Genomic DNA, 23,337 nt, shown 5'->3' on the forward strand with positions numbered 1-23,337 from the left:
GGCTGGGGGGAGGCGAGGAGAGGGCTACACCTACGTCCCTTGGTGATCCCGCGGTGGACGCCGGGGCAAAGTCTGCCGGCCGGGGCAGAGCCCCGGGAGCCACAGGAGCTGGAAGCCTCCAGTTTCAAAGGGACCGCGACCCAGGGAGGATCACGCAGCGAGGATGCGGCAGAAGCCCGCGAGAATGGGCCCCCAGCTAGGAGCGGAGTTGGGGCGGCAACCGGTGCTGGAGACCCGACCCTGAGGCAGGGGTGGGCGGAGCCGGGGGGGGGGGCAGTCCCCGGGCTGGGCTTGGGCGGGGCCTGAGGCTGGGGCTGCGGTGGGCGGGGCCTCAGGTGAGGAGGCGGTGCCTAAGCCTCAGCCTACCTGCGCTCAGGTGAGCCCGGCTGCGCTGCGTCTTCCTTCGGGTCTTGGTGGCAAGAATGGGGCGGGATCTGGGGCACTAGTGCGCCCCAGCAGCTCTGAGTTTCTCTCCCAATTTGTGTAGGAGCTGAGGTTTCCTAAGGGAGACCCTGACACGGGGCCCCTGAGCCCTTCTATTCCAGAGCACTTTTCTGGGGGTCCTCGCTAGGGCTTGGGGACCAGCACCCCTGTGTGAAATTCTGGGTAAAACTTAGAAGTTTGTGCCTGTGATGTGTTCCTGGGGTGCCCAGACCCAAAAGAGGTAGAAATCAAGTCCTCCTGTCACCATAGAGACATAGGTGCCCAGAGAAGGCCATGAGTTGTTGAAGGTCATCCAGCTGTGCTCAGGCCTTGACCAGGACTCTTTCCACCAATGCCTCGTGGACCTCGACCCGCAGATCCTGAAGAACCCCGAGCACTCACTGGTCCCTCTTGACCTTATGCTCCCACCCATGCCCCTCCCTGCCCAGAAGTTAATAGCTTGAGACACACTTCTCAGCCTGATTCCAATAAGACAGTCATCTGCAGAGCCAGACCAACCCCCAGGTCACACCATTGTGACAAATTCAGTTTAGAATTGCTTGGGGGCAGTTGTTGGAGCCGGGAACTAATGTGTTACAAGGCCCGGCTGTGCACTCTGTGCACTTGCTTTGTGGGCCTGCAAGCCGGATGACTTGAGGGGGAGCGAGGTTTTCATGGTGGGGAGCTTAGGAAGGGGTTCCCAAGGACAGTGGGAGGGGTGGAAGCAGGAGACAGCATCCTTATCTTTTTGCCCTCCCCAGCCATCAGTCCCCCTCCCCCACCCCTGACCGGAACTAGGAGGCCAAAGTCTGCCCCAAGGTCAAAAAAATTGATTGTTTTGCAGGGAAGGGGCAGGAGTGGGACTGTGGAGGGATTGGCAGGGGACGGCACAGCCCCTTGTCCTCTAGCCTGGGCTGGGGGTTCATATCTGGAAGGCTGGACTGAGGCCAGGACAGTGCCCCCACCCCTTCAGGGGGAGAAGAACGGCTTGGGCTCAGGCTGCCTGCCAGGGCTGATAAGGGGCCCTCTTGAGGCTCCCACAAACGGTTTATCACTGTGGGGGGAACGGCCCGCAGGGCTCAGGAGGGGGCATGAGCATGGAGCGACTTTGGGGTCTACTTCAGAGAACGGTAAGACCAAATGGGTTGGGGGACACTTTAGGCCTTCTCTCCAGGTCCTTCCACCCCCTTCCAAACCCCAAGGCTGGTCCCTCCCCTTCCCACCTCCATCTCTCCCCTCCAGCTTGCCTCTGGGGACCCTTTCCCCTGCCTTGTGCTCCTTTGGCACTCCAGAGTCACTGACTGTTATGGCCAGATCCTACCCCCCGTGCCTCTTTCCCCATTCTCATGCCCACCGTGCCCCCACCCCCTGCAGCAAAGGTTGTCCCCACGACCCTCTCAGACCATCTACAAGCGTGTGGAGGGCACCCAGCAGTGGCGCCTGGAGGAGGAAGAGGAAGACGGGGAGGAGGGGGCTGAGCCAGCAGCCCACTTCTGCCCCATGGAGCTGAGGGGCCCTGACCTGGGCTCTAGAGCAGGGAGGCAAAACCTTGGACTCTGGGCAGCAACAGGACGAAAGGCTGCCCCCTACCTGGTCCTGACAGCCCTACTGATCTTCACTGGGGGTGAGAATCTTCCTGCCCCCACCAGGGAAGGGCCTGGGTTGGGGGGATTTATGGAGTCCGGAGTGGGGCGCAAGGGGAGTCTCCATCTTGCCATCCCCCAGCTTTCCTTCTGGGCTACGTGGCCTTCCGCGGGTCCTGCCAGGCATGTGGGGATGACGTGTTGGTGGTCAGCGAGGACGTAAACTATGAGCCGGGCCCAGACTCCCACCAGGGCACATTGTACTGGAGCGACCTCCAGGCCATGTTCCTGCGGTTCCTGGGGGAGGGGCGCCTGGAGGACACCATCAGGTAGGGATCAGCCTGTCCCCTTCCCCTGGCCTTGAAAACCCTCATTCACTTGGTTGGACTCCGCTTCCTTTCCTCTCCTCCTAGGACCCTGATGTGGGGTCCCTTCTGAGTCCTTCCGCTCGCCTCCCTGGCCTCCCTGTTCAGTGGTCCTGGGAAGGATGTATGTTTGGAGCCCAGGGGAGGGAGAGTGTTCTGGAGATAAGAGGGCAAAGGGCTCGGGGTCTGAACAGCACGCTTGGGAGATTCAGGAGCGAATGAGTGAGAACAGAGGGGGCCAGTATCCAGATAGGAGGCAGGACAGATCCAGAAAAGTCCTGAATGCCACATCACGGAGCATGGATTTTGACTTGGGACTGTGGGGAGCTCTAGGGGCCGGGGGCAGAAGAAGGGGGCGGGGAGCTGAGGAGGGATATTTAAAGGAATCAGAAAAAAAAAAAAAAAAAACAAGAAACAAAAAAAATGAGAAAGCAAATGCATTCCGAGAGCACAAACCATCCCCTTCCATCTACATTACGGGAGAGAGATGCCAGCCAGACGCAGACCACACGGGGTTTCTCTTGTTTTGCTGAGGTCACTTTCCCCATTGGGAAGGAGCTGCCCAGCCAGGTCCAGAGAAGAGGTAGGGCCACCAGGAGCACTGTCTTGGGTCAGGAATAGTATTTCAATGGATTCTCCTGGGGTTTCTAAATAGAAGCTCACATAAGCTATAGACAGTGAGAGATACATAGTTTCTTTCTCAGTGGTTATGCCCTTTCTTTTTCATTGCTTTATCATATTAGAGAGGACATGAATTTAGGTAATGATGACAGGAGATAGGCCTGTCTCCTGACTTGCATAGAAATTTTTTTTTAAATTTTTTTAAAGATTTTATTTATTTATTTGACAGAGATCACAAGTAGTCAGAGAGTCAGAGAGGCAGGCGGGGGGGTGGGGGTGGGGGGGTGGAAAGCAGGCTCCCTGCTGAGCAGAGAGCCCGATGCCATGCGGGGCTCCATCCCAGGACCCTGAGATCATGACCTGAGCTGGAGGCAGAGGCTTTTTTTTTTTTTTTTTTAAAGATTTTATTTATTTATTTGTCAGGGACAGAGGGAGAGAGAGCGAGCGAGCACAGGCAGACAGAGAGGCAGGCAGAGGCAGAGGGAGAAGCAGGCTCCCTGTCGAGCAAGGAGCCCGATGTAGGACTTGATCCCAGGACCCTGGGATCATGACCTGAGCCGAAGGCAGCCGCTTAACCAACTGAGCCACCCAGGCGTCCCGGCTTTTTAAAAAACGAATCAAAGAAGTTTCCTTCTACTCCTAGCTTTCTTCTCCTTTATCTTCTTCCTCCTCTCCGTCCTCCTCCTCCTCTTTCTTCTTCACGATCAGGAAAGGAAGGACAGGTTCGGATATTTTTTTTTAAGATATTATTTATTTATTTGACAGGCAGAGATCACAAGTAGGCAGAGGGGCAGGCAGAGAGAGAGGAAGGGAAGCAGGCTCCCTGCTGAGCTGAGAGCCCAACATGGGGTCGATCCCAGGGTCCTGGGATCATGACCCAAGCCGAAGGCAGAGGCTTTAACCCACTGAGCTACCCAGGTGTCCCTGGATTTTTTTTTTTTTTTCAAATATTTTTTCCAGAATGTACTGAAATGATCATCTGATTTTTTTTTGCTTCAATTTATGTCTGTATGTTTTTAGTGTACGTTTCTGTCGTAATTGGTATTGATAGATTTTTCTCGTCTTCATGGGATCAGTGTGAAACTTGATCGAGGTGTATTACTACTCTTTGGATACACTGGACCCACCTTGCTCAAAGACCTTGCGTCTGTGCCATCAACAACATGCGGGGCCCCCTCATTTTCTTGAGCAAGAGTCGGTCTTCTGGGTGCAGGCTGAGCAGGCAGATGGTTTGTCAGGTCCCACAGGCAGGTGTGGCACCAGGGATGCCATCAGAGGGCAGGGAGGCAAGAGGGGGATGGTGAGGGGGGCGAGCAGTGAAGTGATCCACCATTCCAGGGTGGATGGAGAAGGAAGGAACGGGATAGTCTGGAGCACTCGGTGGGGTTGAAAAGCAGACATAGCGGAGGGTCAAGATACAAGCCGGAACCTGGAAAGATCTAGTCAGAGAGTGGGATATTGGAACTTTTTTTTTTTTTTTAAAGATTTTATTTATCTGACAGAGAGAGATCACAAGTGGGCAGACAGGCAAGCAGAGAGAGAGAGAGGAGGAAGCAGGCTCCCTGCAGAGCAGAGAGCCCGATCTGGGACTCGATCCCAGGACCCTGAGATCATGACCCGAGCTGAAGGCAGAGGCTTAACCACTGAGCCACCCAGGTGCCCCGGGATATTGGAACTTTTAAGATTTATCGGATCTCCCGTGTTCTATTTATCTGCATGTGTCCAGCACCTAGCACACGGCCTGGCATTTAAGTTGGTGCTCAGTAAATCCCCAGTGGGTAAAGATTCCGGAGGTGGAATTCTGAGTAACCACAAGCCCGATGTGGGTGTGTCAAGGGAAGTGAGCGGCTAGACTCAGTGACACTGATGAGGTCATTCATTCATTTATCCACCAAATGTCTTTGAGCCCGTACTATGTGGCAGGTGCTCGGCTAAGTAGGTGCGGTTAGAGGAGGAGAGAACAAAAGTCTGGGCCATGTCCTTATGAAGCTTACAGCCTGTGGGGGAAAATCAGTACTGAACAAATAATCACTTTCATGACAATGTATTTATTACCACGGTCACTGTTTTGAAGGAAAAGTAAAGGATGTGGGGAATGACTATAACCAGGGGGCCCCGACTTAGATTGGGGGCCAGGGAAGGCTTTCTGGAGGAGGTGATGAGCTGAAGCCTGAGGGGTGAGTTGTTCACGGGCAAAGAGAAGGTAGAAAAGCATTTCAGGTCAGAGAAGAGTAGGTGCAAAGGGGCTGGGGTGGGAAATGGCTTCTTGGAGGAAGTGAAGGAAGGTCCATGTGGTTGTCTGAAGGAGAGCAGAGGGGTCCAGTATCCAGACAAGTGGTGGGACAAACCCAGAAAAGTCTTGAAGGCCCCATCATGGACCTTGGATTTTTGACCTGTGGCCTTGGGAGCTGCGGTGTCAGGGTGGATATAGCTCAGGCCATAAAAAGCCTTAATGGCTACACAAACTGCTTTGGATTTTATTCTAAGAGAAAAGAGAGAAATGAAGACTTTTTTTAAAAAAAGATTTTATTTATCTGAGAGTGAGAGAGCAAGAGAGAGAGAGAGCAGGAGCAGTGGGGAGGGGCAGAGGGATAGGAAGAAGCAGGCTCCCCACTGAGCAGGGAGCCCAACCCTGGGCTTGATCCTAGGACCCTGGGATTATGACCCAAGCCGGAGGCAGACGCTTAACGGACTGAGCCACCCCGGTGCCCCAGAAATGAAGACTTTTTTTTTTTTTTATTTGACAGATCACAAGCAGGCAGAGAGGCAGGCGGAGAGAGAGGAGGAAGCAGGCTCCCCGCTGAGCAGAGAGCCTGATGCGGGGCTCGATCCCAGGACCCTGAGATCATGACCTGAGCCGAAGGCAGTGGCTTAACCCACTGAGCCACCCAGGTGCCCCAGAAATGAAGACTTTAAAACAATAGAATATCATGGTCAGATGGGAGGGGGAGGGTTTTTTTCTTTTTTTAAGGTGAGTGCCAAGAACAGTTTATGATACTCCTGACACGGTGGTTCAGTGTCTGTGAAGGACTTTTTTTTTTTGGTTTGGTTTGGTTTGGTCTTTTTAAAGATTTTATTTTATTATTTTTTTAAGATTTTATTTATCTATTTGACAGACAGAGATCACAAGTAGGCAGAAAGGCAGGCAGAGAGAGGAGGAAGCAGTCTCCCTGCTGAGCAGAGAGCCCGATGCAGGGCTCGATCCCAGGACCTTGAGATCATGACGTGAGCCAAAGGCAGAGGCTTAACCCACTAAGTCACCCAGGTTCCCCTAGAAGCACCTCATCTGATGTTTGCTGTGTGTCTTTAAATTCACACATGGCCTTGCCATACATGTAATGTTTTATGGGCATGTGTAGATTTTTCAAAACATAAATGTTTGCCTAAAATCCTGTATGTTCATTATTTTAAAAATTAACCCATATGGAAAAATACAAAGAGGAAAGTTAAAAAAAAAAATCAGGGGCGCCTGGGTGGCTCAGTGGGTTAAAGCCTCTGCCTTTGGCTCAGGTCATGATCTCAGGGTCCTGGGTTTGAGCCCATCGGGCTCTCTGCTCAGCAGGGAGCCTGCTTCCCCCCCTCTCTCTGCCTGCCTCTCTGTGATCGCTATCTGTCAAATAAATAAATAAATAAAATCTTTTTTAAAAAAATCATTCCAAGAGGCACTGCTTGGATGTAGCTATCTCTGGTGTGTGTTTTTAATTTTGATAAACTTTTTTTTTTAACTTAACACAGTGTTTTCAAGGTCTATCCATATTGCAGCGTGCACATCGAATTTATTGTTAGGCACAGGAATCCACACTGTGCATCACGTATTTTACAAACACACTAACATATGCTAGCTCGCTCTTTCTTTCTTTCTTTCTTTCTTTCATTTTTAAGATTTTATTTATTTGAGAAAGAGAGAAGAGGGAGAGCATGAACAGAGGGAGGGGCAGAGGGAGAGGGAGAAGCAGACTTCCTACTGAGCAGGGAGCCTGAGGAGGGGCTCAATCCCAGAACCCCAGAACCCTGGGATCATGACGGGAGCCAAAGGCAGACACTTAACTGACTGAGCCACCCAGATACCCTTGACAGATGCAGTTTCAAACAAATGCTTGAGCTCCTGGATTGGGATGGGAGGAGGCAGCAGGAATGGTAGTGAGAAAGCCCCAGTGACCACAAGTCCTGGGGTGTAGGGGTCCTCTTGAGAGCTGAGGGCTGGAGGCTGGGACTAAGGCACATCCTGCACATGGATTTCAAAGTGGCAACATGGAGTGAGGGGACCATGTGTGGAGAAGAAAATGCTAAGCCAGATGCCAAGGTCCTTGATGAAAGCAGACAAGGGACGGATTGGCTGGAAGAAGGGCAGAAGAGGGGAGAGCTGGATGGCAAAGGCTTCAAAGGAGGTTTACCGGAGGAGAAATGGTCAGAAATTCCAACAGTGGAGCGGGGAGCTTGCTTCTGCTCCAAGCCCGGGTCGTATAAGAACCTGAGTTCTCTCCTGAGCTCAAGAGCCCCATGGGAGACCTAGCCTCTCAAGGGACAGCTTGGGTTTCTGCCAAAGCAACAGGTAGAGGGGTATCCGATGAGGATGCTGAGGAGGGAGGAGTCTGCCTTGGAGCGGGCACAGGTCAAGTCCGATGGCAGGGAGGCCATGGGGGGGCAGCCTGTGGCGGGAGTGAGATGGAAGAACAGGGGGACAAACAGGCTCACTTAGGTGGTGACAATGGAAGAAGACAAGGGACCCGCTATCCTATCAGGAACCATAGTATCAGATGTCTCTGTTCGGTGCAGCTGGAGGATGGGGGGGGGCGACAGACGGCTGCCCCTGCCCACTTAGTCCTTTAGAAGAAAAGCGTTTTCATGGGTGGCCAGTGTGCATGTGTGTGTATGCGTGTGTGCACGTGTGTCGGGGGGCAGTAGATAGACTGGTGAGTTTGCCTGGGCAAGGAGAAACCTAAGGGATGGTGCGCAGGATAGTACGGTATCGGATGCTAAGGCTTTAAGCAGAAGGAGGTGACCTTAGAGATAGCCCAGGTGGTGATTAGATGGATGGTGATGGCCCGGGTCAGGGAGAGACTTAGGAGCCCCTCGCCGCCCAGAGCCCAGGGCGACCCCACGTCTCTGGCATCATTCCCTCCTCCCGCCCTCTCCTCCATGCGTCCAGAAGTCCCTCTCCCCTTCCGCGCCCCAATCCCACCTCTTCCCGCTCAGGCAAACCAGCCTTCGGAAAAGGATGGCTGGCTCGGCCGGGATGGCCGCTCTGGCTCAGGACATCCGGGGGGCGCTCTCGAGCCAAAAGCTGGACCACGTGTGGATGGACACGCATTACGTGGGGCTGCAGTTTCCCGACCCGTGAGTGCGCGGGGGGCGCGCGGGGGGCGCGCGGGGGGCGCGCGGGGGGCGCGCGGGGGGCGCGCGGGGGGCGCGCGGGGGACGCGCGGGGGGCCACGGAGACGCTCACCACCTCTGCTCTTCAGTGCTCATCCCAATACCCTACACTGGGTCGATGCGGATGACAAGCTCGGGGAGCCCCTGCCGCTGGAGGACCACGACGTCTACTGTCCCTTCAGCGCCACGGGCAACGCCACGGTGAGCGCCCCCTGTCCCGCCCCCAAATCGGGAACAGCGCGCACCCTTTCTCGGGTGGCGGAGGAGGGACCGGGAGAGCACGCCTCACCGTCCTCCCCATCCCCAGGGAGAGCTGGTGTACGCCCACTACGGGCGGCCGGAGGACCTGCAGGACCTGCGGACTCGGGGCGTGGAGACGGCGGGGCGCCTCCTGCTGGTGCGCTTGGGAGAGATCAGCTTCGCCCAGAAGGTGAGCGTCCCTGAATGGGGGAGTGGCGTGGAACCGGGAGGATGCGGGGCTGGGGAACAGGATAGCGGCGGATGGGAAGCGTCTAGGAGGCTGTCGGAGAGAGAAAAGGGAGAACCAAGTGGGTCATAAGAAAATGTTGGCAGGAAATGTTGGGATGGGGAACAGACACAGGCTCTCTGTGGTCCCATGAGAGCAGAGCGGAGACCGTGCTACTGCCGTTTTCCTTGCTTCTTCTGCCCTTACAACTGGGTGCTCTCTGGGAGAAGGAGTCCGTTAGCCACTCCCCTTCCCCAGGTGGCCAGTGCCCAGGACTTTGGGGCCGGAGGAGTACTCATATACCCCGATCCAGCAGACTTCTCCCAGGACCCACACAAGCTCAGGCTGTCCAGCCACAGGGCTGTGTATGGACATGTGAGTCTGGGGCAGCCAGCAGTGGATTCTTGGGGTCCCCAGAACTGGACCTCCTTGTCTGGGATGAGGCTGGTAGGCTACCCCTGGGAGCCCAGCTCACAGCTTTGGTGTGGACACCCCTTTCCTCGCAGGTGCACCTGGGAACTGGGGACCCCTACACGCCTGGCTTCCCTTCCTTTAATCAAACGCAGTTCCCTCCAGTCCAGTCCTCCGGCCTCCCTAACATTCCCGCCCAGCCCATCAGTGCGGACATTGCGTCCCTCCTGCTGAGGTGAGGGGCCTGTGGGGGCCGGGAGGGGAGGAGGAAGGGAGACGTAGCTAGCCTGTAAAGTGCTTTTGGGTGAAGTAGGAAAAGGTCGATCTTCTGGGTGGGCCCAGCCTCAGTTTGAGCAGGACACAACCTGCACAACTGTGCACGGCAGCAGGCCGAATGCAGAAGTCGAGCTGGAGCCGGAAGGTGGGAGGGAAAGCGCAAAGAGGGAGCTCTGGGCTCTCCTACAGCCTGGGCTTCTGTGCCACTTCTGACCCTTTCTGCCCCACCTCTCTCCAGGAAGCTCCAAGGCCCTGTGGCCCCCCAGGAATGGCAGGGGCACCTCCCAGTCTCCCCTTATCGCCTGGGCCCTGGGCCAGGCTTGCATCTCGGGGTCAACAACCACAGGGTCTCTACCCCCATCAGCAACATCTTTGGCTGCATCGAGGGCCGCTCCGAGCCAGGTGTGCTAGCTTGCCCAGCATCACCCACAGCCAGCAGTTGGGGAGCTGCCACTCATGAACCCTGGCTAGAGATGGGGATGGGGCAGGTGGCCCCCGGGGGCGTGAGCAAGAGTGGTGCTCAGTGGAGGGGGTGGCAGGGCTGAGCAGGGAGGGAGGCTGGCGAGTTGAGGCTGATGTGGGACTGAGAGGGGTAGCAAAGAGTAGATCTCATGGTCAAATCTGTCCAGAAACAGGATGGGCAGCTTGGTACAGTAGTGAGTTCTCTAGCACGGGAGGGGAGCAAGCATGAGTTGGGTGATCTTACAGCATGAACGGGACTTCCTATGAGATAGATGAACCTTTCAAACCTAACTAGATGTGGAGAGCAATGGGCAATCAAAGTGGGTTTTTAAGCCAAAGAGGGTGGTACCTACAAGCACTGATGGAGAGACACAGGGTTGGGGGTGGGAGCATTTGGCGGCTCAGAGGAGAATTCGGGAGCAGGGGCAAGGGTGGATTAGAGAGAGGTGTGAAGGAGGAAAACCTGTCAGGACTTGTGCACGACATGGCCGGCCAGGGAGGTGATGGGAGTCCAGCATGAGGCCAAGCACCTGCTGAGGGAGCAGGCCATCCGGGCAGGGCCGAAGGGAAGAGGGCCACTCTCCTTGGGGACAGCAAGGATCGCAGGGCTGGGGCTGCAGAGATGTGAGGGGCTGGGAGGTGGAGAGTGGTGGGGGGTGGGGCTGAGAAATGGTGGGGAGGCCCCATGAGCACACACCCTCCCAGGTAGTCTCTGGGTTCTCCCAGTGTAAGGACGTGGACCCCAAGTCTCCTCTCCTACAGATCACTATGTTGTCATCGGGGCCCAGAGGGATGCTTGGGGCCCAGGTGCGGCCAAGTCCGCTGTGGGGACGGCCATCCTGCTGGAGCTGGTTCGGACCTTTTCCTCCATGGTGAGCAATGGTAAGGTCAGGGCCTGGGCCGGGCAGCTGGGGCTGTGGCCCGAGCCAGCACAGGGCAGAGAGGCAGGCGGGCACAGGCTAGAGGGCGGCCAGGCAGACCTGGGCTCCAAACCTGGCTTCCTCACGTCCCAGCTGCACGGCCCTGGGCGAGTCGCTTCTCTCCTGTTTCCTCCTGCGAACAGGAGAATAGAGTTGGCCCTTGAGCAACACCAGGGTCAGGGGCGCTGACTCCGCTCAGCTGAAAATCTGCATGTAAGTGGACCCAAGTGGTTCAAAGCCACGTTCAAGGGGCAGCTGTAGTAATGGTCCTTGGTCTGAGTGAAGCATTAGGCAGAGACTCTGGAGGAAAGCTAGCTCCGTCCCTGTGCTGAAGGACAGAAGAAGACAAAAGTGGGTCTCTGCTGAGCCTTCAGCGTGACCCGCTCTGCTTCCAGGCTTCCAGCCCCGCAGGAGTCTGCTGTTCATCAGCTGGGACGGAGGGGACTTTGGGAGTGTGGGCTCCACGGAGTGGCTGGAGGTAATGTGGGGTCTAGGGCAGGGGGTCAGGCAGTGGGGAGGAGGGGGTGTTAAACTCCACGTCCCTCACCCACAGGGCTACCTCAGCGTGCTGCACCTCAAAGCCGTGGTCTACGTGAGCTTGGACAATGCAGTGCTGGGTGAGTGGGGACGGGGGGCACCCGCTGGGCCCGCTCTGGTGCATGCTGGCCACGGGGCCCAGCCTAGAGCCTGGCATCCCTTGTCCCTCTCTGCAGGCGATGACAAGTTCCATGCCAAGACCAGCCCCCTTCTGATCAGCCTCATAGAGAACATCCTGAAGCAGGCAAGAGCCTGGCCGGGAGCCGCGGACGAAGGGAAGCTGGTGGCAGCCAGCACCTGACCCGTGCCCTGTGTCCTGCCCCCCAGGTGGACTCCCCTAACCGCAGTGGGCAGACCCTCTTTGAGCAGGTGACCCTTAACAGTCACAGCTGGGACGCCGAAGTGTAAGTTGGGGCCAGGAGGGCGGGAGGATAGCTGTGGGGGGAGCCGAAGCCACAAGCCCTCCAACCTGCCCACTCCCAGGATCCGGCCGCTGCCCATGGACAGCAGTGCCTATTCCTTCACGGCCTTTGCGGGGGTCCCTGCCGTCGAGTTCTCCTTCATGGAGGTGAGACTTCCTGGCCCTTCCCCGGAGCAGCAGCCCCCCAGCCTCGGTGTCCCATGCCCCTGCGCCAGCCCGTGCCCTGTCCCCGCAGGATGGCGAGGCGTACCCGTTCCTGCACACGAAGGATGATACGTACGAGAACCTACACACGATGCTGAGAGGCCGCCTGCCCGCTGTGGCCCAGGCTGTGGCCCAGCTCGCGGGGCAGCTCCTCATCCGGCTCAGCCACGATCACCTGCTGCCTCTGGACTTCGGCCGCTACGGGGACGTGGTCCTCAGGCACATCGGCAGCCTCAACGAGTTCTCCAGGGACCTGAAGGTCCAAGATACCAACCCTGCTCCTGGCTTCTGGGGGTGGGGGGCGCTATATGCCCTTAAAGCGTTGCCCCCGCTCCTCACAGTCCTTAGGGTCTGGTCCCTTCTGGCAGCCCGGCCCCTTGACTCCTGCCCTAGGACCCAGCTGGTACCCTCCCAACCACCCAGGTCTTCTTCCCTCTCCCAGCATCCGGTTCCCCTACAGCCCCTCCTCCTGCCAGCCCTGGGGTCCCAGCCTAGGCCGGGGTCCTGGCCCCCGCGTCTGGCCCCAGTCTGCATCTCCACCCACAGGCCCGCGGGCTGACCCTCCAGTGGGTGTACTCAGCGCGGGGGGACTACATCCGCGCGGCAGAGAAGCTTCGAAAGGAGATCTACAGCTCGGAGGAGAGCGATGAGAGGCTGATGCGCATGTACAACGTGCGGATCATGCGGGTGAGGCCCCGCCCCCCGCCCCCCACCCCCCCCCCCCCCCCCCCCGCTGCCGCCGCCGCCGCCGCCGCTGCCATCGTGCTCCCTACCTCCCCTACCTCCCTTCCCTCCCCCCCTCCCCTCCCCGCAGGGTCAGCCCAGCGCATTGTGCGCTCTGGTCAGCTGTCTCCGCTTTTACTCCGTCCCTATCCTCTGGCTCCCAGTCCTGGACTCCGCGCTCACAGACCAGCCAAAAAGTGATAAAACAGGGAGGACCGGCTGCCTGGCCAATGGTTGGCAGACCACGTGGCAGAACTGGGATACACCCCCACCATACACACACACACACACACACACACACACACACACACACACACAGGGCCCTCCACTGCCTCCTCACCCCTCTGGAGGGAAAAAGCATGTACACAATTGTCCACAGTACAAGAGGCACAAGCTTCTGGCCCAGGAGGGGCAAATGCTTAAGAAATTCAGAGCAAGGAGAGCTCTATTCCTTCTGGTAATAAGGTGGGTGAAACCCAGAGAAGCTACCTGGGGGTGGTGTCAGGTAAAGTTATACAAGACCTTAGTCCTTGGCCCACTCCTCCTGCTTAGTTTTGAATACTTTGCAACCCACACAACATCTCCTGTTCCATCCCCCCTGCTTCCTTCCATTTCTTTATCCCAAGAACTCAGTCTGGCCACCCACTGATTTTGGAAAATGGGATAAGTAGGGGCTGTGGGCATGAGGGAAAGTCTACAGGGCAAAATTAAAAACTGGAGCATCCTCTGTGAGTGTAGAGTAGACAGCGGACCCGTAGTGTATGCCCGACAATGGTTTTGGAGCATGTCTGGCCCCCCCCCTTTTTTTTTTCCTCCTTGAGTCCTTGCCTGTTTTCCTTCGCATCACTCATTCCTTCTTTCTGTTTACAAACTCACCCCTCTCGCTATTTAGTCCTTGCTCCTTTCTCCTGACCCCCCTCATTCTCCTCTCTCTGCATTTTCCTCTTCCTCCCCACTTCCTGACCTCTCCACCTCTCCACTCCTTTGTCCCCTCCACTAAGACACCGGTGATTCTGCAGGTGAGACAAGAGATTGGGCCTGGTTCATTCTCATTTGCAGATCTTGTTCTAGCCCCTGCTGTCCCAGACTCCAGGAACACAAAATGATCCTTCCCTCGCCCGACCCCCTAAGTAGCTACATGCCCCCCATCTGTGCGTAAGGGGCATGATTCAGACTCAGGGCTGGAGACTAAAAGAATCAGTGCTTCAGAACCAGCAGCACAGAGCTGGGCCAGACCCAGGGAAGGTTGTGGCTCTAGACCAGGGGTTGGTAAATGATAGCCCGTGGGCCAAACTTGGCCTGGTGCCTGTTTCTGCAAGTAAAGTTTTATGGAAACACAGCCATGCTCATTGATTTTCATACTGTCTGTGGCTGCTTGTGTGCTGGCTGTGGTGGCCAAGTTTAGCATTTGCAGCAGAAACAACATGGTCTGCAAAACCAAAAATATTTACTATGTGCAGAAAAGGTTTGCCAAGCCCTGCTTTAGACTGTGACGTTGGCCTTGAAGAATGGACAGAACTTGGGTCAGTGCAAAGAATAGACATTTCGGAGTGGAGAGGCCCAGAGTAAGGGTGTGGTGGGGACATAGGCCTGGCTGTCCTTAGGAGCAGCGTGTGGGCCAGCAGAGCCAGAACAGAAGCCTGTGGAGAAGCAGGGGGCAGAGGTGCACCAAACAGTGGGATAGAGTTCACCTATGAGGAGCCTTGAATGCCAGGATGAGAAGTTTGGATTTTTAGGGTCCGGGCATCAAGCAAATTAGGAAGGTGTTTGAGCCGGGAGGTGATGTGGGCGGAGTGGACTTTTAGGAAGGATTTGGCCAGGGTGTAAATGGAGAAGAGGGAATGAAGTTAGCAAAGACCAAGGTCTAGATGAGAGTGGCAGGTGGCAGAAGATGCCGCCTGTGGGTGAGGGAACTGGAGTGATGTGAGACATGTGGAAGGAAACGGACAGACAGCGTGTTGAGGGAAGAGGAGGAAAACCATAGCAGAGCTGCCATTTACTGAGGGCTGTGTGAGAGGCTGTGTAAGGTGCCCCCTTACCCACTGGGGAGGTCCAGAAGGGTGGAGGGCAGGATTCCAGTGGATCATTTGTCAGGTAGGCTTGGCAGTTATCCCACGAGGTCCTGACTGCACAAGGGCATGGCTGAGCCCTTGGAGTGAAAGATGGAGGACTTGAAAAGATAGGCACTAATGAGCTTGGAGATTACAATTTTCCTGGGGAGGCACCCACCCCATGGTTATTGAAAAGTTTCCCAAGTGATTTTTTTTTCTTTTTTAATGATTTGTTTTATTTATTTGAGAAGGAGAGAATGAGAGAGAGAGAGTATGGGGGGTCGGGGGGGGCAGTCAGAGAGAGAAGCAGACTCTCCACTGAGCAGAGAACCTGATGCAGGACTCCATCCTGGGACTCCATAATCATGACCTGGACCCAAGGTGGTCGCTTAACCAACCGATCCCTCCAGGACTCTCCCCAAGTGATTTGCAGGGAGGAAAACTAATGGCGTGTAGGTAAGGAGAACAGAGGGTGTAGGTCGAACCTTGGGCTTGGCCATGGGTGGGAGCAGAAGGAACCAGAGAGGGTGGAAAGAAGGTGGGCGAATCGGGCTAGGAGAGAGGCCGTCTCTGGAAAGATGAACAGCATCTTGAGTTATGCAGGGAGGACAGACAGACAAGCACTTAATTAGGGCTGGCCAGTCGCTTTGAACTTTGACTCTGGACGGACGTTCGTGGTGGTGAGGGGGAATGTAGACCATAGACTAATTTGAGGCTTCAGCCGGGTAAGTGAATGGGTGAAGAGGGAAGACTGGGGAGACTTGGACGCGGGCTTGGAGGCCCAAGGCTTAGAACGGGATAGAACCCAAAACACAGCCCGAGGACGCATCCTACCCAGCTGCTGGTGACGTCAAGGAATGGCCTCCCCCGATTGGGTAGCCACAGGGAGGTGGGACTTGAAGCGGCTGCAATGTTCGCCAGCCGCGAACTCGGTCCCAAGCTGGGTAGGGAGTTGATGTTCAGGCCCGCGCTGCCGGCGGAACCCCCACCCCGACCTGATCCCCTTCTTGGCGCAGGTGGAGTTCTACTTCCTGTCCCAGTACGTGTCGCCGGCCGACTCCCCGTTCCGCCACATTTTCCTGGGCCGCGGAGACCACACGCTGGGCGCGCTGCTCGACCACGTGCGGTTGTTGCGCTCGGGCGGCTCTGGAGACCCAGGGGCCGCCGCCTCCAGGGTGGCTCCCGGACTGGGCTTCCAGGAGAGCCGCTTCCGACGCCAGCTGGCCCTTCTCACCTGGACGCTGCAGGGAGCCGCCAACGCACTTAGCGGGGACGTCTGGAACATCGATAACAACTTCTGAGGTCCATGGTGGGAGGGTGCGGGGGGGGGTGGGTGGGGAGAAGCTGGGGCATATGCCCGGAGCTCTTGCTCTCCCGTTAGAGTGATTTCTGGGTGATGGAGGTGCCTAGTACCACCTGTCGTTGCCAACCGATTTCTCATCAGCCCTTCCGGTCTCTGCAAGGGGCCCAGCCAAGATGCCAGCGCAGACACCCACCCCCAGGCCCTGCAGTGTAGGAGCAGGTGAGCTGTGCCTTCCACAATGGGCCGGCCATACTGTCAGCTAATCTGAGAGCATCCGGGTGCTCATCGCACAGCCCCTTCCCCTTCAGGAAAGGGGGTCCCTCACACCTAGCGACGCCTCTGGATGGTTTCCTAGGCCCTGGGAGGGGGCCAGCCCTCTTGGTGGGAGAATGGCTGGAACTGTAGCCTATAGCCCCAGCAGGTGGTCTGTGGTGGGAAGGGCTGGAGTTTGGTCCTGAATAAACTAGATGGTGGCATCTGTTCTTTATAAACACCTTTATGCTTCTTCCTTACTCTCACTCCACCCAGTCGTCCCTCACTTGAGACAGGGAAGGGTTGGGCAGAAGGGCCAGAGAAGGTAGAAGTAGGAATGCTCTCTCCACGTCTTGGGAGGCTGTAGGCTGGGCTCTCACGTCCAGGGCAGCTGCATAAATCCTGGGGCTGGTCTTTGGGCTACTCCGTCCTCTTTTGCTCCTAGAATGGCACGACGGGTCCTACCCTGGTTCCAACCATGAGCCTCTGCCTTTCCCCCTGCCCACCTCCTTGAGCCCCTTGATCCAGGCTGGGTTCTTGGGAGCCTGGAAGAGGGTCAGACCCTCCTCAGCTGTTTCCTTCCCTGACATACTGTCCGGAACAAATTTCCCAAAGTGGTTTCTCGGCCCTTTACCTTGTCCATTTGCTTCTTGTAGCACACAGAATAGTGGTCTGGAAAAAGATGTTCACGTCGTAATCCCTGGAACCTGTGAGTGAATGTTACCTTCCACAACAAAAAGGACTTTTTGGATGTGATTAAATTGAGGATCTTGAGATGGGGATTGTTTCACGCTGAAATGTGTCCCCCTCACCAGAGTTGAAGCCTGACCCTTACTTAGTACCTCAGAGTCTGTATTTGGAGACAGGGACTTAGGTTTGAATGAGGCCATTAGGGTGGGCCTAATCCAATCTAATCAGGGTCCTTATAAGAAAATTTGTCACGGGCGTCTGGGTGGCTTGGTCAGATGTCAGGCTCTTGACCTCAGCTCAGGTCTTGATCTCAGGGTCAGTAGTTCAAGCCCTACAGTGCCTGGGTGGCTTAGTCAGTTAAGGGTCTCCCTTCAGCTCGGGCCATGATCTTGGAGTACTGGGTTCGAGCCCTACATCAGGTTCTCTGCTCAGCAGGGAGCGTGCTTCCTCCTCCCTCTCTCTGCCTGCCTCTCTGCCTGCTTGTGATCTCTGTATGTCAAATAAATAAATAAAATCTTTAAAAAAAAAAAAAGGATGCAAGAGGAGCAGAGGTGGATAAAGGAGACGTGGCAGCTGAAGCAGAGAACAGAATTGAGTCTGTCTTAACAACATAGTCTTGCTGATTTTTGTCCCCAGTCAACAACAACCTGCCAGTGTCACCGGCTGCCCCCTTTCCTTCCTTCTCCCTTGCTATGCATCTGAGGGCTGGACACATACCTTTTGAGGATCCTGTCCTTTTCCTGTGCCTTAGTTTTCTTGCCTGGTTAAGTTGAGGTAATGTCAGGCAATGCCTGCCTCTCTCCTACTTGTGATCTCTGTCTGTCAAGTAAATAAATAAAATCTTAAAAAAAAAAAAAAGCAGAAAAAGATTCTGGGTATTAGAAGCATCTAGGCAGCCCTGGCAAGAGGCTCTGATGGCTCAAGACTATGAGACTGGATATGTGCAGTGGGCGGGGTCAGGCAAGATTTGTTTCTTTGTAGTTTAAGTACATTAGTTTAGGAACGGGACCCTATTTGGGGGGCTAAAGGGGACCTTAAAAATCTGCTTGCCCAATTCCCTCATTTTAGAGGTAGAAAGAGAAGCTCAGAGAAGTTCAGTGACTTGCTCAAGGTCACACATTTTCCCGGTGTGACACTAGGACCAGAACTCAGGTCTTCTATATCCTCACTGGGCTCCTTGACTGTCCCCCCTTCCTGGGTTTCCTGTGGCCAGAAGGAGAAACTTCAGGAAAGAAGTGGGAAGGAAGGGGCTGCTCCCTCCGTTTCTCAGTTTGATTTTAAAAATTTATTTTATTCAATTTGGAAAATGAATACAAATCCCTGGGTGCTTGGGGGAGGGAGGATGGGCGGGAAGAAGAGGGAGTAGGAATCGAGGGGAGGCATGAGCATCACAGTGGCTGTCTCATGGGCACGTCCAAGTCCCTGCCCCAGGAGGTAGGGGGAGGGTAAGCAGGGAGCTCAGGTCCGGAGGAACACCGTGGTGAGGAGTCCTGGAGAGGAGAGAAAGAAGACCAAGGGGGTGAGCAGCCCTGGGGCCCTGCTAGCCTCCCTCCTAGGTCCCCACGCCCCCAGCCACTACTGTGCTCACCCAGGATGTAGGCTGCCACCAACTTCTGTCCCAGGGAGACGTGCAGGATTTGGGGCAGCTGGCTGCCGAGCTCATCCTGGAGCGGGAGCAGCAGGAAGGCCACAGAGACTATGCCGGTCAGCAAGAAGAGGAGGAAGGAGCTGGTGGCCAGTTGTGGGGGGCGGTCTGGGAAACAAAGGTCATCAGAAGCTCCACGCCCCCCTCCTGCCCAGCCCAGCGCCCTCCAGGGAGGAAGCTAGAGATGGGAAGTGTATTTTTATGGGCCTCCAGGGGACATGTTGCAAGTGTCCCCTCCTCCCTGTAGCCTCTGTCCCCACAGACATGAGAGACCCTCTCCCCTCTGGGCCCTCAGCACTTTTTTCTCTTCACCCTGCCTTCATTATTGACTCCTGTGTACATGTCCCTCAGGCAAGGGACTCTCTCTCCCATGTGCTGCCCACAGCTTGGTTCGGCGTAGTTGCTCAGTATGGGTTTTCTATGGAACGGAGCAGAGAGGAAGCAAATGATAGGAAGGACTGAGGTTAGAGCTAAGGAAGAACTTTTTCCTCTAAGTAGAAGCCGGAAACCAGGGAAACTACGAAGCCTGCTTTTTGCCTAAACTGATATAAAATCCGACCGAACTCCTAGGAATGCTTCTACCAAGAAGCAAAACACGGAGCCAGAAGACCCCTTCAGCTCCAGCTGAGCCCATCTCTAGGGTAATGCTCAAGAACTTGGGGCGCCTGGGTGGCTCAGTGGGTTAAGCCTCTGTCTTTGGCTCAGGTCATGATCTCAGGGTCCTGGGATCGAATCCCGCATCGGGCTCTCTGCTTGTCAGGGAGCCTGCTTCCTCCACTCTCTCTCTCTCTCTCTGCCTGCCTCTCTGCCTACTTGTGATCTCTCTCTGTCAAATAAATAAATTCTTTAATTAGAAAAAAAAAAAAAAAAAGAACTTGAGAATTCCCATCCCCCAACTCACTCTCTGGGAAGTGTCTGGCCTTGGGTGGTGCTGTCCAGGAAGGAGGCCCTGGGTGGGGTGTTGGGTCAGGCTGTCCCTGAAGCTCAAGGGGGTAGGCTGGGGCCCTCAGAACCGAAGTGATGTCCTTGCGCCCCACCACTCGACCCTCAGCTCCCTCCTCAGACAGCTCAATGCGGAAGCGGTCCTGGACGTCATAGTGGCTGGGAATGGGGGCCACGTGGCGAATCACACTGGTCCCAAAATAGGAGAGAGACCCAGTGAGAGGAAGTGAGTAACAGGCAGTGATCCAAGTGGATCCAGGCCCCACCTCCCAGAAGCCTTTCCTTTAGGGACGCAGAGGTGGGGGAAAAGGTTGCAGAGAACCAGGTCTGAGCTCTATGATACCAGCTCGGTAACTGAGACAAAGGAGGCACCGACCCCTGGCTTCCGTGAGTCCCCTCCACCCTCCTCACTCACATGTCAATGCAGGATTGAGGCTTCACATATCCTTCTGCGTCAAACACCGTGTATTTGGCCGGTGCTGTGCACAGGACTGAGGGGTAAAGGCACACAGAGACCGACTATTGCTTCAGAGACAAGCTTGCCCATGGAGGGACATTAGAGTCCCCCTTCCCTTCTAACCCAGGGCTGGACGTGACTCTTCCAGCCTGCCAAGCTTGGCTATCTGACCCCACTCGTCTCACTCCTCCAGCCCGCACATCCCCCAATATCCTGCCGCCAGACCCAGATCCCGGGCATGAGGCGCCCATCCCTTCACCTCGGAAGCGAAGCGCAGCTCCCGTGGGGTTATAGAGCGTCAGCAGCTGCCGGGGTCCGCTCCGCTGGTCCGCCCTGAATACTAAGTCCGGGGGAAAGACGAGGACAGGGACAAGTCCCGAGGGAGGAGGGGCGCCCCGGGACCCCCGCCCAGGAGCCCCCGGGCCCACCAGCTCCTGGTCCTGGGGCGCCCCACGGCGCATGCAGGCTGTGGACGGTGGACATACGAGGGCAGAGCTCAGGGGACAGGGCCTGGAGTCTAGAGCTGGGGGACGAGAGGGGAGAAAGGGATTGGAATGAGATCGTGGGGGCAGGGCCTGGTCTGATGCTGCCGCCGCCGCGTCGGAACCCCGCTAGATGAGGTCCCGCAGACCAGGCCCAGGCCCCCCAAAACCCTTCCCCTCTCCAGCTCTGTCCCGGGTCCCTTTAAGCCCCGCCCCAAGCCCCACCTCATGGTCACGCCCACCCCATTAAACCCTGCCCCTAGCTGCTCCCAACCCGGGCCTTGTCTCCAGGCCCGGCTCCCGATCTCCAAAAGCCCCGCCCGCCCCGCCACGGGCCCCGCCCCTTCCGGGCGTCCCAGCTCTGTGGCCAGACCCCGCCTGACGCAGCGCCCCCCTCCCGGAACCGCCCTTTCTCCAATCTCTCCAGAAACCTTTATTTGTGCCTCCGACTCCTCCCTGAGGTTGGCCCGCAGCGCCTTCGTGCCTCAGCCTCCGAACTGCCGCTCGTGCTGTGAGGCTTACCTTCTGGTCACTGAACCTGCCAATCAACTTTTGGCCGAACCGAGGCTGCCATCTTCCCGAGAGACCGGTTTCTGCACTTCCGCCGTACGGCCCCTGTCATTGGCTAGGGCGGGCCTCGTTTCCGCCGTCAGCATGCGCCGATTGGTGAGTCTAAAGACGTGACTGGCTTGATCCCAGTGACGTATAATTTTACGGGCGACTCCGGCCAAAAAGCTCTATCCGGAGTAAGTCAGGGGGCCTGGTGGAGGTTGGGAGTTGAGAACTGGGCTTTGTTCCTCCCCACTGAGACCTCCAAGTCACTAGAATCACATCCCATAGGGAAGCCCTCTTTCTCTATTTTAATCCCACGCTCTCCTAGAAGCCTCTGCAGCCATCATAGCGGTTTTCCGTAGTCCTAGTTGGGAGGTTGCTTCCAGTTGGGCTAGGATTGAGACAGGGAAACTGCAGGGACCCCATTGTTTTGTTTTGTTTTTGTTTAAGATTTACTTGAGAGAGGGGGGGGGAGAGAGCACGAATGGGAGGGGCAGAGGGAGAGAGACTCCTGAAGCGGACTCCCCGCTGAGCGGGGAGCCTGTTGCCGGGTGAAGCGGGGGCTCCATCCGAGGACCCTGAGATCATGATCTGAGCCAAAATCAAGAGTGGGCCGCTTAACTGACTGAGCCCCTCAGGCGCCCCAAAAGCCGTTCCCCCCCACTTTGATTCTTTTCCAGCTTCTATTCTTGCTCGGACCTGCACCCCCACCCCACTCTACGCATGCCTCCTGATGCAAAAAGCGTATGTCCTCCTTGTAAGGGACAAAGAGAGAATGATATCTTTGGAGGCTTCCAGTACAATAGGTGATACCTAGGGAATGATCTGACAGAGCCATCCTGTGCCTATTCCAGGCCACTGCCACTAGGCATCTCCAGGCCAAGACGCCCTGGCTTCAGGGAATGAGTGACTTATGAAGGCACCCGGACCCTATCCTTGTTCTGACCAGTTGCTGGATGCCTGAGGGAACAGGTGTACTGGACCTCAAGAAAAGACGAGACTCATACTCTGTTCCTTTCCAAGTCTCCAGAATGCTCAGTCCATCTCTGTCTCTCTCTGTAGATATATATAGATATATATCTAATGGATCTCCACACCCAACCTTCCTGCATCAGGATGTCAGTCCATGGCTCCTCTCCTGAGTTTCCCTTTCCAGCGTGGGACTCAGAAATCAGTCACATTTGCATAAAGGAAGTAGGATTTACCAGCCCTGCCACTGGCATCATCCCAAGGTGAAGGATCTCCCCCCAGGCCCCATGACTGGTTAGCAGTAGAGCAAAAACAAAGTTCATCTTATCCCAAAGCACCCCAACAAATGTAGAAATCCCTTTATCCTCTTAGGCTTTTGTTTTCTTGATAGCATAGCTTCACTTGATTATTTTATTATCTGCTTTTTATTTTATCTGCTCCAGTAGAATGTACTTTTCCTCCCTATAAGAGCAGAGACTTTGTTTTCTGGTTCATTCCAAAGTGCCTGCCATTTGAAATGAACAAAGGAGTGACTAGGAAGAAACTTTGAGCTGAGATCTGATGGAAGTTAGGAAGCGAGCCATGAGAAATCAGTGGAGAGCATACTGGATAGAGGGGATAGCTAAGGCAAAGCCCCAAACGGAAAGGTACTGGAAATGGTCAAGGAGCCACTGAGACTAGAAGAGCGGTTGCCAGGGAGACAGCAGTGAGAGATGACATGAGGCGGGAGGGTTGGATGCAGATCACCTAGAGCCTCGGAGTCTGCAGTAGGACTTCAGATTTTATTCTGAGACTGATGGAAAACTATGGAAGAGGTTTTCCTCATTTTTCTTTTTTTTTTTTTAAGATTTTATTTATTTATTTGACAGACAGAGATCACAAGTAGGCAGAGAGGCAGGCAGAGAGAGAGAGAGGAAGCAGGCTCCCTACAGAGCAAAGAGCCTGATGTGGGGCTCGATCCCAGGACACTGGGATTGTGACCTGAGCCGAAGGCAGAGGCTTTAACCCACTGAGCCACCCAGGCACCCCCCTCATTTCTTTTTCTTAACAGCTTTATTGAGATATCTTAGACATAAAAAAATTGTTTAAGGTGTACAACTTGAGGGGCACCTGGGTGGCTCAGTTGGTTAAGGGTTTGATTTCAGCTCAGGTCGTGATCTCAGGGTCCTGGGATCGAGCCCAGGATCAGGCTCCCCACTTGGGGGGCAC

General features: G+C 55.7%; 2 protein-coding genes across 6 annotated transcripts; one reads left to right on the forward strand and one right to left on the reverse strand.

The window, feature by feature from the left end:
- Nucleotides 1-39: 39 nt before the first annotated feature.
- On the forward strand, nt 40-17,375 carry TFR2 (transferrin receptor 2). Of its 3 annotated transcripts, XM_047713606.1 has the most exons (19): nt 40-1,553; nt 1,798-2,047; nt 2,149-2,335; nt 8,189-8,329; nt 8,455-8,566; nt 8,673-8,795; nt 9,090-9,206; nt 9,338-9,477; nt 9,757-9,920; nt 10,743-10,862; nt 11,296-11,378; nt 11,454-11,517; nt 11,614-11,681; nt 11,765-11,841; nt 11,921-12,005; nt 12,094-12,321; nt 12,609-12,749; nt 15,853-16,138; nt 17,048-17,375. In XM_047713606.1, the coding sequence occupies exons 1-18, from the start codon at nt 1,515-1,517 to the stop codon at nt 16,135-16,137; spliced, it is 2,424 nt and encodes an 807-aa protein (XP_047569562.1). In that variant the 5' UTR covers nt 40-1,514; the 3' UTR covers nt 16,138; nt 17,048-17,375. The 3 variants fall into 3 exon arrangements, with proteins under 3 accessions (XP_047569562.1, XP_047569561.1, XP_047569563.1); XM_047713605.1 differs by lacking the exon at nt 17,048-17,375 and having other exon boundaries at nt 15,853-16,632; XM_047713607.1 differs by lacking the exon at nt 17,048-17,375 and having other exon boundaries at nt 1,825-2,047; nt 15,853-16,632.
- Nucleotides 17,376-18,351: 976 nt separating this feature from the next.
- MOSPD3 (motile sperm domain containing 3) lies at nt 18,352-21,223 on the reverse strand. Of its 3 annotated transcripts, none has more exons than XM_047713627.1 (6): nt 21,130-21,223; nt 20,385-20,648; nt 20,084-20,159; nt 19,628-19,857; nt 18,670-18,834; nt 18,352-18,571 (listed from the first exon to the last, which is right to left on the reverse strand). In XM_047713627.1, the coding sequence occupies exons 2-6, from the start codon at nt 20,584-20,586 to the stop codon at nt 18,540-18,542; spliced, it is 705 nt and encodes a 234-aa protein (XP_047569583.1). In that variant the 5' UTR covers nt 20,587-20,648; nt 21,130-21,223; the 3' UTR covers nt 18,352-18,539. The 3 variants fall into 3 exon arrangements, with proteins under 3 accessions (XP_047569583.1, XP_047569582.1, XP_047569584.1); XM_047713626.1 differs by having other exon boundaries at nt 21,039-21,193; XM_047713628.1 differs by lacking the exon at nt 21,130-21,223 and adding an exon at nt 20,882-20,925.
- Nucleotides 21,224-23,337: the final 2,114 nt, after the last annotated feature.

This window comes from Lutra lutra, chromosome 18 (assembly GCF_902655055.1).
Source record: "Lutra lutra chromosome 18, mLutLut1.2, whole genome shotgun sequence".
In the NCBI taxonomy this organism is placed as follows: Eukaryota; Metazoa; Chordata; class Mammalia; order Carnivora; family Mustelidae; genus Lutra; species Lutra lutra.